The 18,284-nt window shown below is 34.8% G+C and overlaps 1 protein-coding gene across 1 annotated transcript; it reads right to left on the reverse strand.

The window, feature by feature from the left end:
• Positions 1 to 5,950: 5,950 nt before the first annotated feature.
• FBXO43 (F-box protein 43) lies at positions 5,951 to 17,718 on the reverse strand. Its single transcript, XM_017655262.3, is given in 6 exon segments — positions 5,951 to 6,523; positions 6,629 to 6,832; positions 10,078 to 10,180; positions 12,589 to 14,065; positions 16,944 to 17,009; positions 17,012 to 17,718. Coding segments are annotated over 6 exon segments (2,115 nt in total). The 5' UTR covers positions 17,028 to 17,718; the 3' UTR covers positions 5,951 to 6,274.
• Positions 17,719 to 18,284: the final 566 nt, after the last annotated feature.

An 18,284-nucleotide genomic window follows, 5' to 3' on the forward strand; every position in this document is an offset into this window, starting at 1 on the left:
TTCAAAAATAAAATTACATCCAGTTATAAGATTAACAAGTTCTGAGGATCTGATCTATAGCATGGTGATTATAGTTAATAATATTGTATTACATACTTCAAAGTTGCTAACCGAATAGATCTTAAATGTTCTTATTACCAAAAAAAAGATGGTAATTATGTGATGGGATAGAGGTGTTAGCTAATACTATGGGGGTAATCATTTTACAATACAGAAGTGTATCAAATCAACAGGTTGTACACCTTAAACTTACACAATGTTATATCTCATTTATTTCTCAATTAAACTGGAAAAAAAAGAAAAATACTTTCCTTTTTTTAATACTATGTCTGGAACATATATTTCCCTCTTTTGAATACCAGCACAAAAAAATACACAAAAAAGTTAATATCTTTGCCATCCTAGCACATAAAAATTTGAATGTCATATTACTTTGTGCATGTATTTATATGCCACTTAATCATTAAGTGATGTGTATTTCACCTTTAAAGGCCAATACAATAGTCTCTGCCCTTAAATGCCTAACATAAGTAATATACACACACATACATATATATTTTCATTTCATTCAATGATATTCACCATATTATATAATTCATACTATATCACATGACAATCAAGATTAATTCAGCCTTTCAATTAATACTTGCTGTATCATCGATCATGCACAAGACAATGCTAAATGAGGTGGAGAGGTAAATAAAACAGTTCTGCTCTTAAGGAAATTAGTAATGGTTGAAGACAAAAAGTTTAATATAAGTAAGACATGCCAGAAAAACAAGAAAGGTATAAATAAACACTAGATTCAAAGACAGCAAAAATTTCATCTTGTTGGGGAGATCAGAAAATGACTCATGAAAACAAACTAAGGATTAGCTGGATTTGATAGGATTTAGTATGGCAAGAGAGAAAGGAAGTGGGAGAAAGCACTGGGGAAGTTTAGAAAACAGCAAGGAATCTAGTTTGGCTGGAACAAAGTATACAGAGTGGAATGGTAGGAGAGGTTGCTAGAAAGTTAGGACCATTAAGAGATCCTAAATTCTGCTACATTTTTAATAGGAAGCATCATAACTGGAGCCACATTTTAGTTCAAAATACCTGATAATGGATACTTAGGACAGATTCAGATGAGGAAAAAGTAAAAGCAATGAGACCTGTTAGGAGACATTTTCAGGATCTAGGCAGGATGTAATTAGGACCAACCACCACCTTTCTGCAGAAATGAGAATGCCAGAGGGAAATAATTGGCAGCATGCCACCGCCATTCATAACCAGCCCTCACCTCTACATTTCTACTGCTCCTTCCACTCTTTTGGCTCCTCAGTCCATGATGAGGGAGCCAGGAGGGAGAGCCGTTGGGCAAGTAAACACAGATGGCCAAGGCAAAGACCTGGCCACCAACAAGGTGTTCTGTTAAAAGTCATGCCAGAAAACAGTGCACTCTTGCAAGCCAGCTAAAATATTTTCATAAGCAATTCTGAGTAATAACTATTATTGAAATGTGTTCTATATACATTTTAAAAATTAAGTCAAAGAACATTTCCCCTATCTGGCAATGTCACAGTACATCAATGTCAAATATATAAAAGCTAAATTTATGTTTTTTAAGGATAGCCAAAATCACCATAAATGAGTCTTTGGTGCCTCCTTGTGGAATGTTTAATGTGAACTTTGAAATATTTGCCCTCCTCCACACAGAAACAATAATAGGTATTTCCATGTGTGAAGACATTTTTTTAAAAGCATTTTCTATATGTTACACTATTTTTAAGAGAGACAGTTTAAAATAAAGCCATTTTTATTTAATAAATGCAAACACTGCTTAATAAAGCAAACAAGGAACTTAAAGAGATCAAATGTTGAAAATGTTCAGTAAATTTTTGTGTCATAAATTTACAACTTTTGAACTTTGTGTCATAAGTTAAGCAAAGGTAATGGAAAAAGTTAGCTTTACACAGTGGTAAGTATCAAAGGTATTTTCTCAACAGCACTTACATCCTTAAATTATTGGCGAGAAATCCTTAAGAAGACTTTATTAAGTACTTAAATTTTATTAAGAATAAATTTAAATATCCATAATTGTGCTCATAAAAATGCTACTATAAAATGATCAGATAACTCTTAAAGTGTTCTCTTCATATTACTTATCATAAGTTTCTGACCATTTCTTTCCAAACTAGGGAGTCAGAAATAGGAAATAGCTGTCCATTCTAGAAACAAGTATAAGTCAAATACAAAGAATATTCCTGCTTATTAGCTAGCAAGGCTGTCAAGGGGGCAGACCATAGGAAGAAAAGATAGAGGTTCTTATCCTAAAGCAATACAAGGTAAAGCATTTATTGGTCTTCCCTAGAATTAACACTCATTCTTGTCCTTATATCCTTATTAAGAATGAATCAATAAAAAAATAAAATGCCATATTTAATCATCCCTCTTGTTTTGGAATCTTCTTGGAAACAGAGTAGACCCATCAGTACATGTCTGGTGAACTTCTTCTTATGACTTTTTCTCACCAATAATCAAAACCTGTTAAGAATGTAATTAGTAATTGCTAGAATGTGGTAATTTTCTTGTTTTCATGCCTTGAAGTCTTTAAATTACAAAGACCTTGGAACTGGAGTAGTGGCCTTTGTATTAACTAGCCTCTCAGGTAATAGTACATTTATGCAATTCGTTTAGTTTTTCAAATGATAAGTTTAAGCCACTCTTGAGCTAAAGAAGGTTGTAACGAGGCAGAATTGTTCTAAATTAGAATTATTTTTTTCCTTGTATACCAATAGATTTTTCTTAAATGACAAAACAATCTCTCATTTATGACATGGTAATTAATTATATGCATATTCAACTTAACAACAGGAGCTCTGCAAAGTTTTGTCATGTACAAATGGCAGACTACCCCTGCTAGAATCCTGGCTCCCCTAACGTGTTGTCTGTGTGATCCTCAATTATTTAACCTGATTCTTGGTTTCTGGACATATAAAATAATAATTGCCTTATAGTGTCACTGTAAGGAATAAATTAATTAACACATGTAAAGGACTTAGAACAACGAAGATATATAGTAAGTGCTCAATTTATGATGGCTAAACTCTTTTTTCAACCAGACATTTTTTACAAGCAAGGTAAAGGTTGACTTTATAGTTTCATTTTGCATATATGCTATGCCCACAAGTGCTATTTCACTTTATTCTATTTACATTTAACCAAGTGTGTAGTAACAGAAATTAGTGTAACCTTTAAGAGTTTCAAGAGTATTTTACAATACATCACCTCTTTTAATTTCTCTTATTGATAAAAGAAATAGGCTCAGAATCACTAAGTGACTTGCAGGGGCATAAGTAGTAAATAAATCAGGATACCAGTGCCGGCTTTTTGACTACTAGCTTAGCACTCTTTCCATTACACTTTACCTATATGTAGGAAGAATTAGATTAAAAGAATGAGTAAACCACACAAATCCACTGATTACATGTTGGAGGCAATTTAAGCAATCATTTTTTAAAAAGGAAAAAAAAGGAATCATTTAGACCCCACTTTTTGTGTAATGAAGCACTAATCACTGAAATCAAACACTAATAAATTAGCAAGTTGTTAGAATTTTAGTGGTTTACTTGGATAAAAATTACTAGTAGCACTAAAAAAATCTACTCATTTAATAAATATTTATTGACCACTCTTTACTTGCCTGGTACTAGGCTATGTACTGCAGATACAATGGTATTCAAATCAAACATGATATAGTCCAGGCCTTGATAGAGCTTATAGTTTCATGGGGGGGAAAAACTAAACAAGTAATTTAAATAAAGTGAACTAAATAGATATAGACTCATAAATACAGAAGACAAACTGATGGTTGCCATAGAGTAGGGGGCTGAAGGGATGGGCAAAATACGTGAAGGGGATGAAAGAGGTATAAACTTGCAGTTATAAATAAATGAGTTGGGGATGGAAAGTACAGCATAAGGAATATAGTCACTTATATGAGCCTACAGTTAGGGGAAGTGTTCCAGTCAGTTACTGTAATACATAATAATTTACAATAATTAAGATAATGATTATTTTCCGGATAGCTAGAGCCTTTAATAAAGTTGTTCATGAATACTGTATGACTTTCTTTCAGTTGTTCTACACCTAAACCCATCATAAATACAAAACCTACTAACAAGCTTACCTTTTGAATTCCTACTGATCTTTTTTATTAAAAGTTTTATTAAAAATTATTAAAATATGTGGCATTAAGTCCTTATCCTATTTTACTCATAACTACTTGATCATAATACTCGAATTCCAGTTAAAACCAGAAAAAAAAATTTGAACTACCATTGTTAACAGAACCTGTAGTAAAGAAGAATACATGCAGATTTCTGACTTCAAAAATTAATGTAGTAAAATTTGCTTTTTCACCATCAGAATGAACTAAAACATTATATGCTACAAGATGACATATGTGATCACACCGAGAGGGTGGTGGACTGCAATACATAAGACAGTAACAAAGGGCCTCATAATGAATTGGGAACAGGATTCCAGATTCCTACATTGCACTACTGACAATTTCATGTGAAAAGACATAAAAGAAATGCTTAATTTTCCTTTTCCATTATTCTGTAATAAAATAATAAAAACTCTTAAGATATTGGGATATGTGAACATCTAAAATTATATAGAATAGATAATCTTGCATTTCATTAAAAAAAACTATTATGGAGTTTGATCTGTGATTTTTTTAAGACCTAAAATGTCACTTCGAGAATGTCATTTAGGCCAGGCAGAAATCAAGAATATAAAATAGCAAGTGTTTATATGATAGAAGAAGATATGATGTGACCTGAGTCACAGAAAGAGAGACCAAAGTAGTTCAGATTAAATCAAAGAGTTGACTTCATAAATTAAGAGAATCAAGACTGGAAATAAATATCCTAAAACAAGGAAACTTCTCAGATGGAGAAAAAAAGTTAAGCCTTAACTATACAACATTAATAAGTATATTGATCCTGATGTAGAAGATAACCCAGGAAATTAAATATTGAGAACTAAACTTGGTTAGAATCAAATCAGAAAATGTGATATAAAATGTATGGACTGTGTAACTTACTAAACACAACTAACAATTTACTCATATTTATATTTAGCCTACAAAAATTCTTTGTGTGATTAGAAAGATATAGGTAAAATTTAATATTTAGCAGTTAATCAAAAATTTTTAGTGAGTTAAATGACAAATTAAAATTTAGGGCAGATTTTTCCAAAAACATCTATATCTAATTCACACTTTAAATTATCTTATTAAAATAATGTATTAAAAGAGCTAAATTTTAAAATCTAAGTGTATAGTGTGTATTTAGCCATATACACACATCAGTTACCTAAACACAAAGAAATTGTGAAACTATCTTCAAATTTTCCCCTGGTTTAGTAATTTGTTCAACAATAGAACTCATCTCTTTCTTGCTGCTGTTCTATAAAACACATCACCTCAAATCATTTTTGGAAGGAGGTACATTATAAATACTTTAGTAAATTTTCTTATTAAAAAACCAATCTTTTCCAACCAGCCCAAATTTATCACAATACTGATACCAGGCAGGATTAAAGAAACAAAATCTTTGACTCTAGTTCTGGAATTTTAAAAAGTATTTATATGAAATGTGTGACTTATAAGCATTTATTAACTAAGACTCCATTGTGAATAACCACATCTATCTAATAATTTACTTTTTATGCTTCTTAGTTATCAATATTAAGTAATTTCATTTAACCAGAAATCTGCCCAAATATGACACTCACTAACCTAAAGAAAGATTGAAATTATAGAATTCAATAGAACTTCTGAAAACATTTTATTTGTATTTCATTTCAGTCAAATACTCATTTTCTGAATTTATAAGGCCATCTGACCCAAATTCAAAATTTCAATATTATTTGGAAACTTTTTAAAAAGTGACTGAAAGAACATTTCAACACATAGTGATGAAATGCACAATTTTTAAATGTTACATGAAACAGTTAAATACATATATATATAAAACATTGAAAATTCTTTATTTAAAAACACTAAGTTATTAAAATGGGTAAAAATGACATAGTAAAATATTTTCAAAACTCACCACTTTAAAGAAAACATACAATGACATGGATTATATTTACAAAATAGGAAATAAATCATCATCTGTCATTAATGGGAAAATCTGCATGCTTTCAAAATATTCATAATTTTAAGTCAGACAAAAAAATGTTACTTAGAGGGAATGCTTCTTTTATACTTAAAGTCTCTTTAGAGGCGTTTTAAATTCTGCTTACTCCTGGCACTTCCTGGAAGAGCATCTTTTCTATTCCTTGGCTTTGCTGCTCCTCTACTACATTCTTCAGACCCATGATAAGCACATAAACATAACACACAAAAGTCAAAACCACAGGCTGTGCGGCTACAAAGTCCCCTTTTCTTATATGGCTGGTACTTAGCAGGGGATTGGCACCTTGGGCAAGGTTTTAAAGCTTCATCAATAAAAAGTGTTTTGGCAACCTGCAGTGAAAGCATACACACTAAATCTTCCAGTATCATATAGAGAATTGCTTTATTTCAAAGTCCATAAATATTTATTTCTAATAACTTATGGTAAATACTCACCTTAACATATTCTTCCTGTTTACTATGTAAGTGAGTAACAGAAGAGCTTGCTATAGGTGTCAAAACTTCTCCCCAAGGAGAAAATGTTGAAACTTGTTCTTTCTGAAAACCTGGTGTTCTAGCCTGAGCTTGTACAGATCTTAAGGCTGATCGATTTAAAAGATGGAGCCGAGTGGCAGCATCCTCAACATTTAATATAGTCCCCTGTGGCAAAAGATAAGAGGGGTCAATACTATAATATCAGAAGTTCCAGGACAGCTCTCTGATGTACATATATTTAAATGCTCAGCAGTGATTTCACACTCACTAGAATTTTCTCCCTAAAGTATTCCATTTTAGAAAAAAAATTATGTCATCTAACATTTAAAAGTCAAAGAAATATAAAAAAATTAAAATAATAAATGCTAGCTTTAAGTTTCCATGATTAATTATTTTTTTGTGTAAGCTGTGGGGTCAGCAAACTTTTCGTGAAAAGGACCAGATAGTATATATTTTACACTGTGTAGGCCAGATGATCACAGCTGCTAAACTGTCAAAAGCAGCTGTAAAGATACGTAAATTGAAGAGCAGGACTGCATTCCCATGAAACTTACTTTAAAAACATAGGTGGTAGACCAGACTGGGCCCACAGACAAGAGTTTGACAACCCCTGTTTTAACCCAAAATCTAAGAAGAGGTGAATCTTCCTAAAGTTTGCTACGGGATATCATGGAATTCTTTGAGGGTTTCTTACCTTAGCCACATGTCCGAAGAAAAATGGGCCTGGTTAGACCAGGAAATCCAACTTGTTTGGTTGTTTTTTGCAATACTTGTAAATACTTGATTCATTTTTACACTTATGTTTTAAATAGCTCTGATATTTTAAAAGGAGAAAAAAAGTATCTCTTATCTGAACTAGATTTCCACATTACTCAACTATCCAGCCAAAAAAATATTTTCAATAAGTAATTCTTAGAGCCTTCTGTTAGGTTAGTAATAGAAAAATACAGTGTTCTTTCTTTTTTTTTTAACTAGTTGGCACTCTTAATCAATCATCAAAATAAAATGTACTAAGGGTAATTTCCTCATGTGTCTCTATTTTTCTCTCCCTTGATAGTCTCTCTTTGCCATAATTTGCTCCTAACAGTGGAGAGAGTTAAAACATAAGAAATTACAGTAGGATAAGGACAGGAAATAATGTTAGTTGGTTATGAAAAATTCTAAGATTAACATTTTAACAACATACGCATAAGTGTAGCGGATGTATTCAGAAATTAAAATTCTCAATGTATTCAGAAGCAAGAATAAATAGAGTTGAACTTTTTCAAGGACTCAGTACATCTTTTATATTACATGATTTGCAGCCTAGGCCACAAGCACATGACAAAAGCGCACACTAAAATTTCGATGAATTTTGATGCAGTCAGTTACAGACAGATTATGCATCCACCAAAAAAATGAATACAGATATGTTGTTGAAGCAAATTTCAGCCACAGAAGAAACATTCATTCATTTAACAAATATTTGCAGAACACCTAAAAGTGCCAAGTGAATGAAACGGTCTTATCCCTGTCTGCCTGGAGCATAAAATGTGTGCTACTACCTCTGAACAATAAGAGGCAAAACAGTAAACAGAGGTACATGTTTGTTAACGCCAACAATTTTCAAACCTAGTCATCATTATGTTATACCAGATAGTATTTCAATGTGAGGAGGGTAGAGTCACTAGATGGTTGTTTATTTCCATGATTATTAGAAAAGTGAAGAATGTAATAAATCGAGAAATTCAGTGGAAAAGGTGTAGTATCCCAATTCTAATGCTCATTCTCATTGCTGCAAAGCGAACAGATAAAACTGAAATCCTAGTACACACAGCTGGTGTGTGCCTTCGAATTTTCACATGTAAGTGGCTTTCAGTGGGGTTATACAAAGGGGAGGAAAACCATCAAATGACTTTGTTTCATAATTTTCTCTTTTGGTTAATGATATACATTAGGATAGTCAGGCAGAAAGCAGTAAGTCCATGTCAGAATAGGAGGGCAAAGAGCACTAGGAAGATGTCTCTGAGGAAAAGAAGTAACTGGTAGAATACCTGAGTTGCTTGGACTTACACAGAGGAGATTTCCAGTTCTGGTAGATAATAGGAGATGAATCAGGGATCTGTATAGAGAAACACTAAGCAAAAAAGAGAAAGAAACTGGGCAATTATTAACTCTGGAAAAAAAAGTTATTTCAGAAAAAAAGTATAATCATAGTGTACTACATGTTACAGCTGTCAGAAAGTCATAGTCTTCTCAACATAGTCTTAATAAGTCAGCACCTATTCTGCTCATTCCCAAATGATGATGTGGTTATATTCATAAAAAAGGAATTCAGAGAGACAAGTAGGTAGACAGGTCCTGGTAATAGTGGTGAGAGGCTAGAGAACAAACTTAATATCTCTTGAGGAAAAAAAGTCAATAAAGAGTAGTAAAGGCATGCTATTTAGAAACATGGAACTAAATATCAGAAGGAACAACTAAGGAGTGGAGGGTGATTGCCTTGATGAGGCATGAATCAGATTAGGCAGGGATAGGGCAGGAAAATGTGTGTTTACTACAAGCCTCATAGTCCAATTTTACTTTTGTAAGCATGTACTTGTTTTACTTAGGAAAAAAAAAATTTAAAACAAACCAAAATAAGAAAACAGTTCAAAGAAGGAAAACAACTATAGTCCTTTAGAAACCAAGTTCAAAAAAAAAAGTTGTGGCCAGGAAATGAAAGCAGAATATTTTATCTAGAACTACCTGAAGTGTTGTTGTTAAACACAACCACATGTTTCTTCCTTACAGGATATAAGGAGTGTGTGGAGCTAAACTGAAGTTTAATATTAATAGGTGGTTGGTTAAAACGTGTTTTTTAAGTCTGTCCTCAGCCTGTAGGGCAGAATTCTGAAAAAGAAGTTAGGAAGGCAGTATCTTTACTATTTTAAGCTCCCAGGGCCAGCAGCTGCAGTAAGTAGTCAGGAGCAAACTAATTCTGAGTGTCCCCTAACACACGTGCATTGTAATCACCTATTTACCTGCATCACCAACAGGGTATGAGCTCCAAGAAAGCAGGGACCATGTTCAGAAATGTTCACCATCGTAATCTGCGCAACTGGCATGTAATATCCATGCAAAGACTGGACAGAAAATTATATATAAAGATATCTAGTGATGACTACAATCCAGCATATCATTGTTATTCAAATATTGCTAACAGCACATCTACTTAAATGACGACAAAACCTAACAAGATCATCTTGATGCTCTATTATACTCTACTTACTGACTGGATACAGATGGACTTTGGGAAAAATAAAGAGTGTGTGAGTAAATGCTAAATGGGAAAGATTAAAGATAGAAGGAAAACCAAATTAGGTTGCCCAACAATATGGGATTATTAGATATCAATACAAATCCATTTTAGAAACTATTATAAACATTACCTCAGATTCTGTTTTCAGTTGTGCAATGTAAAATTTCCTCCTCTGATTTGCTTTTTTATCTTGAACAATAATTTCACGCCAATTTCTGCTCACTTTCCAAACACTATAACAAAAAGATCAGTCCTTATGTTGCATATGTTGCACAAGCTTAACATTTTTCGCATACGGCAAGTAATAGGAAAAACTTGTTTTACAGAGTTTTGGAAAATAAATTCAAACTTAAAATTTACATTAAAATGGCTTACAAGATATACATCATTGTTTCACATCATTTCACCATATTAAAGAATTCTTATTAAAATACTAAACATATGCCAGCATTATATTAATAGATTATTATTTTTACATGGTTAAAGGAAAAAAAGAGTTTCATTATTAAGCCAATTTGAGTCCATTGGGAAACTAGTTAAGAGAATTTAACTTCAAATATGTCACTAAAATTAAAAATTTGGAACTGACATACAGCAAATAATTATCATCTATAGCACAAAAGGTTTCTATCAATTTCCCCTATTAATGTACTTAACAAATCTGTCACTTTGATTAAACAAACATAAGAACCATCAGTCCTTCACTGGAAGTACTAAGTGCTAAATAATAAATATTACGGGTAGGGCTACAAAGTTCCTATTTTATAAGCCTAAGTTTATGAGAATGAAGCAGTTAAAGAAAAATGTACAGTGATTGCTTATTTACCAATAACTTTGACAAAGAAAAAGTCATCCTTCAACTGTTAATCTAGTCTTTTTTTGTTACTCTAACTTATCACTCAAAGGGAGTAAGAACAGTTGGGCGGGAAAAAAAGTCACCTATGAAGGGCCCCAGGTAATACTGATTCTTCCAGCCCCCACGGCTACTTCAGTTGCTACTGCCTCTCCCTAAGACAAGACGTGTGTCTTTAATGAGATTGATGGAGAAAGTCACCCATTAATGGGGAAGAAATGAATTATATAAATGGGTGTTTGCCACAGCTATATCAACTGATCCCAATCTCTCACATTACCAAGAATAAACACTGTCAACCTTACACATGCATTCTCCAGTACAAATATAATTTGGAGGGCTGGGTAGAAGAGGTAATTATTGAAAGATGACTGAAGATGAACTGTTCCCACAGGCGAGCACCCAAAAGTATTACCAAAGTTTTTATTTTAACTGGTCTGTATCCAAATACTCCAGCATACAAAAATAAAATTCCTATATCTCAGCCATCTCCTTAATTTTTAAAACAATCTACCTCATTTGAACATTTCTTAAAGGTACATACATATACATACATTTGAACATTTCTTAAAGGTACATGCCCAAATAGGACAATTATTGTCCTATTTGGGTCACATCAAATACATTCCCAATCAAGCCTATTTGGAAAGGCTTTAAGGCTTAATAAGAGTTTTTGGAAAATACTGGATTAGAAATCAGAGGGCTCACTGTACACCTGAATTTATTCCTACCTATCTCCTTGAGTGACTGTTGGCAGGTCACTTAACTTCTCTGCGAGTTTAGTTTCCTCACTGAAAATACGTGACTAGACTAGATATCTCAGAAGACTTTCAGATACGAGATTCAACAATTCTCTACAATAGCATATAAGTAATTTATCTGAGAAAGTTGAAGAAGAGCTTTAATAGACGTAATGGCCATAAAACAGCAAAGACTCTATGAACCAAACTCTTGACATATCCCTGTGGAAGAAGAGGTTCACTAACTCTCCTGCATGTCCTCCACCAGCCATCACCTTGCAGAAATCCTTTTCCACATGGCTCCCCTCGTTCCTGGTCACGGCATTCCCAAGGGTCTTGTCTTCCGTAAGTCCAGTAACTCCCCCAGAATTGCCAGTATAAACACAGTCTCACTTTTGTCTTTGAAACCCTACTTTCCACCTTTGAAACTCCTAAATGTCTGACTTAGTGTCTCTTTGATTATGTAGCAGCACTCAAAATACTGAAATCTCTATTCACACAAATTCTTCAGTTTCTAATTCCCTGAAATTCCCAAAAGTAACCTCCATTGTTGTGTTAATAATAAAAATGAAATAATCCATATTCCCTTGGTCTCTGGAAAGACCAAACCTAAAATGAAAGCTAACTATTGTTCTTGGACTCTAGAATTTAAATAACTAAATGGTATCTTTCATATGTTGTCATTTATTAGTCAACATAATGCTTTACATTATTTATGACCAAGTGCTTTCATACAATTTTTGTGTAATAAAGCTTGCCATCTTGAGAATTTAAAATTCAACTTATAGAAACTCTCTTCCCAAATGACAGTGACATGACTTCATCCAGAAGACTATATTGTTGTTTCTAAAGCAAGCTTTTAAATAGAAGGAACTAAGCTAGTAAGCTCTATTGAAGTTCACTAAACTACCCTTGATGAAGTGTTAGACAACCAAAGACAGAGATAATAATAAAAAAAAACAGGATGATTATTCAACTCATGGAAAAGTTTTCCAACTAAAAAAAGTGATAAAAGGCAGTTTTATTTAGGAAAAAGATTATTTCTTACCTGCATAGGCTTTCTGCAGTCAAGGAATCTAAAACCATAGCAAGAACATGCCTTAAATTTCTGTATTTTAATTCTGTTAAGATGTCCAATTTTTCTAGACCCATTTTCTTACCAATCAGTCCTGCAAGTACATACTGTAGTACAGCTATTTTCCCCCCATCCCTTTCTTCTGAGAATTCGCGTGACGCATTTTGCTGGAATCTTTTCCTTTTGTTCTTCAAAAAGAGCTCATGCATTAATTGCAAGGCTGGGGTCTTTGATAAATTTTCAAAGCTTAAAATCAAGTTCCCACTCTTATCATCACTGCTTGGCTGACTCTCTGAAATGTCTGAAGCAGCTGCTGGTGTTGTTTCAGAACCAGAGTGGATCTGCTTTTCCTCTTCTGTCTCAGATTGTGAGCCTTGCTCCCGAAGGGTAGACAGTCTTCTCAACCTTCCAAGACGCCTTGACTTTTTGTCCCCCACTTTGAGAGTTCCTTTGTGTTTCTGTAGTTCTTGAAAAGAACCCTCCTGGTCAGATGAGGACTCTTCTGATTTATCCAAGCAAAGTGAGTTAAAACCACTGTCTTCAGGTGTTGAAATACAACCTCTCACTTCAATTGAAGGAGAAAACCTTTGACTTGCTTTAAATTTAATGTTTGCCACAAGATTACTTACTGGGGTCACAAATATGTCCTCATCTGTTTCACATGTTGTTCCACTAACAGAGGAGCGCAGAAGTTCAGGATACATATTCTCATCGTTAACACACAGACTGCTGTCAGTGAGATCAAATGTGATAGAGTCTTTAAAACTATCCCCCTGAATTGGGGATATGCATTCAACCTCAAACAGGCTGCAGTCATCTTTGGAATCATCAATTGTGGAAGCCTTTTGTTGAGAAAAATTGAGTCTAAATTTTTGACTACTGGAAGTTGATTCTTCTGTTTTCAAAGTACTAGAAACTAAAGGACTAAAATTATTTTGTCTTGGAAAACATGAGGCACCACTTGGAATATTTTTTTGTAAGTTGAGAACTTGGCTTTTATTATTTTCTAGAGAACTCTTTTGTGATTCAAGATCCCCCTTTAGAAGAGAGAAAGATATGTCCAACCTTCTGCGCAGTAAAAACTTTTTTCCAGTGACTTTAGGAGTTTCACAAAGTTCTGGGGTTTTATCTTTTTCCTTTTTGGGGAAGACAATCCTCTTTTCTTGAGTGGGAGACACTACAGGATGTATTAAGCCCAGACTTGAGGGTTCAGGATTCTCATGGATTAATGTGGGGTCTTTTTCTTTCTTTCCAAAAAATTCTTTATCTGTATTATCAAAGCTGCAAGATTTTAACGTCTCACTGTAGCCACTATCTTGAAATGACGATGTGGAACAAAAACCTCTGAAGCTGGAGTACTTGAAACTGATAGTAGGAGAGTCCACCTCATTTCCTGCTCCAGAGTGACCTTGACCTGAATGTCTTTCTGACATCTTCAAAATCTCTGTTTCTACAAAGTGAAAACAGAGTTTATTCTCCTTTTGAAATGAGTAGCCTGGAAGCTTACACCAAAATACATTATTTGTTATGAATACAAGTAATAATAATGGAGAATTTTATGGCAGTAAAAAAACAAATCTAATAAATACTCATATATTATATATCTTATTTAAGCACAAGTTTAATGAGTATCTACTCATATGTATCTTACTTAAAACAACTTTGACATCATAAAAGCCAAAACTTTCAGGTTATAAATATTCACAGATTATTTGGCCAAGCATACTCTAAGTACCATGCACAAATATTTTTACAGTACACTTGAGAAAAAAATTTGGCAGTATCACTTTAAGATGATTTTATTACTTTATGATTTTTAACAGCACCTAAAATAGATAATTTTAGTTTTAATATTTTAGCTTATTTGTGGTAGCCTACATCTAGTCAGTTGGGTATCTCCCTGCAAAGTTCTGGGGTATTAAAAAACATGCTTAAAAAATATATATACTAATTTTTAAACGTGTCTTTGCAAATGAGTGTCAATGAGTGCTGTACTAGATTTAACTGCAATGGCTAAGCAACTCCACGATCATGTATTCACACTTTGTAACATAGGTATGTCTCAGAAATCCAATCCCCATGACCATTCAAAAGGTCCAGATTCCCAAACTTATACCTTTGCAAAGACTCTTTGGCTCAATGATTAATTACTAACGTATTCTTCTTGAACTAACCAAAATGAACCACAGATATAGTGCCATTTCCCGTTTGGCATGTTATACTCATTCATGTGTCATCTAATATTTTGAGACATAAGGTCCGGTTAGAGGCTTGAATCCACAGATATAGGCAACTGTTTGTGGGAAACTCACCCTTTATAAAATTCTTGGAATTGCAAAAAGAGAATTCAATTACATAAAGATGAAATATTTCTCAGCAACTGTATTTGTAAGGAATGACAGGAAAGACTTTACTTCTTAACCTTTTTAACAGTATCATCACATTCCTTCTTTTTAGAAACTTAATACTTAAAGAAATATGAGAGAAGAAAGTTACTGTAATTTCTGACATTTCTCCAGATTATTCAAAGGATAAGAAAACTGTCATTGTTTCAAAGTTTTCTCCAGACTAAATGCACAATTCTTCTCTATTAAAAGATCCCATGATGATATATTTTAATTGACTATATAAAGTAGTATATTTACACACAAGTTATATCAGTTAAATATATGCATAAATAAGCTCTTTAAAAAAATAAATTCCTAGTCTACAAAATGAAATAGTTTCTCTCTGGTATAATCATCATTAGAAGATCATTATTACTTGTTTTTCCAACTTTAAACCTATATTCCATCCTGGTAAATATCACACATGTTCTCTTCTAGATTCCTTCAGATTGTGAGAATTACTGCTGTCTTCTGTACATGTTTATCAAGCAAGATTATCAAACTCCGCTTTCTATAATTTGTATTAGATTTTAAAACATTTTTTTGATTTCAAAATTTGAGTTAATATGATATGATGAGTTTTCACATTACACCTCCACCCATGAATGTTTCTCCCTCTCTTAGAATCATTCTATTCAGTAACAGTTTTCACTCCGTTATTTGGTAAAATTAAGTCAAGGCAGCCTTTTTTAAAGTTAAAACAAATATAACTATTCTGCTACTTCACCACTAGATGTCTCATCATGCGATATTTTGGGAAAAGCAAATTGTTAGAAGTGGGGATGCAGATACCGTCCTCTATCCCCTAAAAACAACAGGCCACTTGTTATAAACATACAAAAAAGTTGCTAATTTTCTTCTGTTCATCTACACATAGAAAGCTGACCCAGCATGCTTTCTTGCTGTCATTATGTTTATCTACTACCCCAAGAAATTGGGGTCAAACTCGATTCTTTGAAACTTAATTTTTTAATTATTCAAAATTATTCATGCAATATCATGGAATGACCATACATATATATAATTTTACTGATTCAAAAGTTCACTGATTAATCTACAAGCCTCCTTGAAAACCAGGTTCCTGATAAAGGGTTGAGAACACTTATCTTTATAGTGCTCTTAAAAAAAAAAAAGGCGAAGATGTGGAGAAAAGGGAATCTTCAAGTACTATTGGTGGGAATGTAAACTGGTGCAGCCACTACAGAAAACAGTAGGGAGGTCCCTCAAAAAATTAAAAATAGAACTATCACATGATGCAGCAATTCCACTTCTGGGTATTTATTTAAGGAAAATGAAAACACTGATTGGAAAAGATGCATGTACCTCTATGTTCATTGCAGCATTATTTACAATAACTAAGATATGGAAGCAATCTAAGTGTCCATCAATAGATGAATGGATAAAGAAGACAAAGTACATGTATATAATGGAATATTTCTCAGCCATAAAAAGTATGAAATCTTGCCACTCATGACAACATGGATGGACCTAGAGGGTACTATGCTAAATGGAATTAGTCAGAGAAAGACAAATACCATATGATTTCACTTATATGTGGAATCTAAGGAACAAAACAAATGACCAAACAGAAACAAACTCTAAATATGGGGGAAAAAAGTGGTGAATGGCAAAGGAAAGGGGGATAAAGGATGGACAAAATAGGTGAAGGGTTTTAAGATATAAACTATCTCTCATAAAATAAGTATTGGAATATAGTCCATGATCTTGTAATAATTATGTATTGTAACAGGTGGTAAGTAGAACTATGTGGGTGATCATTTTCTAATTTTAAAAAATATCAAGTCACTATTTGCACACCTGAAACTCATATAATATTGTATGTCAATTATAATTCAATAAAAAAGCACTTGTCAAATCAGAGAATGACTTAAACTCTATTAAAACCTAATTTCCTCCATTGGTTAAAGTGGAAAATCTTACCATAAGTAGATCTTGAGCTCTTAGACGTGAAAGTTACGTAGGCTTCCAAACAAGAAAATCTCTCACTTTGCCTTTAAAATTCATGCCAAAGTAAAACCACTTAAAAAGAAAATTTTAGTTTTAACAATTGAAACGGGCAGCAACACAATGCTAAAATTTCAAGGGAACATCAGGTACACGCAGTGGGGATTATTTCTACAACTTGGAAAGGCCTAAATCATTTTGAATTTCCTTCGGGCTTTCCAGACAAGAGTAATTTTAATTTCTCATTTCCTCCCGCTAGTCGTGGAACTGAGGAAACTTCCCAAATTCGGGTTTCAGAAGATGCTCGGTCAACGCGGCGCGGTCATGTACTCCGTCCGCCGCGGTGCTCTCAGAGGGCGGGTGGCTAACGGTCTCACCAGGGCGTCGTGCGGCCCGCTCGCCCCGGACCTTCCCAAGGCCAGGCTGGCTCGGCCGCCGGGACCCAGGGCCCAGAAACCCACCGAGAGGCCGAGGGTGCTGGGTGGGCGTCACCCGGGGCGCGGCGCGCGTTGAAGTGAACGGCTTCTGGGTGCCTCCAGTCCTGGCACCTGGCAAGCTAAACGGGCGCGGGGCCGGCACCCACCTGGGCCCCGCTCCCGTCCACCTGCAGATCAGGGCGCGGCCGCACCGTCGGGGCGGCGGGAGGGGAGAGAGGCCGCCGCGGCTGTGCTCCCGGGAGGAGCCCCGTCTTCGCCCCCAGGGAGGCCCGGCTATGGCAACCCGCACGCCCCGTGCGCGTGGGGCCGCCGCGTTTCCCTCCTTCGGTTTGAAATGCCCGCCCTGAGCAACCGCTCGGCGCCGCCCCGCCCCGCGCCGCCCCTTCCTCCGGCTCCGCGGCGCCCCCGCCGGCCGCCCCGCGCCCCGCAGGCCCCGGTCGTCGCCTTCGCCCTGGAGGTCTTGGCCTCCCTTTCTCAGCCTTGCCCCCACCCAACGCGCCGCCTGGCCCTTGGTTCACAGGCTCTTCCTCTCCCCAGTCTCACTTTGGGAAGCATTGTATAGAAATGCGAATAGGTCCTACTGTGGAATGCCACTTAAAATGTAGGAGAATATTCACTGGAAAATGTTTCCCAAGATAATCAAGTGTAAAAAAGCAGGTTAAAGCCAAATGACGCCTTTTAGGTTAGAAGTATGGACATACACCGCATAAAGTCTGAAAAGGGTGACCAACTTGGTTACCGTATCTCTAGACGGGATTGTGCTTGGTTTTTAGGCATATAAAGGCATCTAAAAATAGATGTGTTATTTTATTTACGGCACCTAATATGCCAGGCTCCATCCTTTAGCTCTTGGCAACTTCTTCCCACTCTCCTTTTTCTG

The sequence above is a fragment of the Manis javanica genome, chromosome 2 (genome assembly GCF_040802235.1).
Source record: "Manis javanica isolate MJ-LG chromosome 2, MJ_LKY, whole genome shotgun sequence".
NCBI classification, from domain to species: Eukaryota; Metazoa; Chordata; class Mammalia; order Pholidota; family Manidae; genus Manis; species Manis javanica.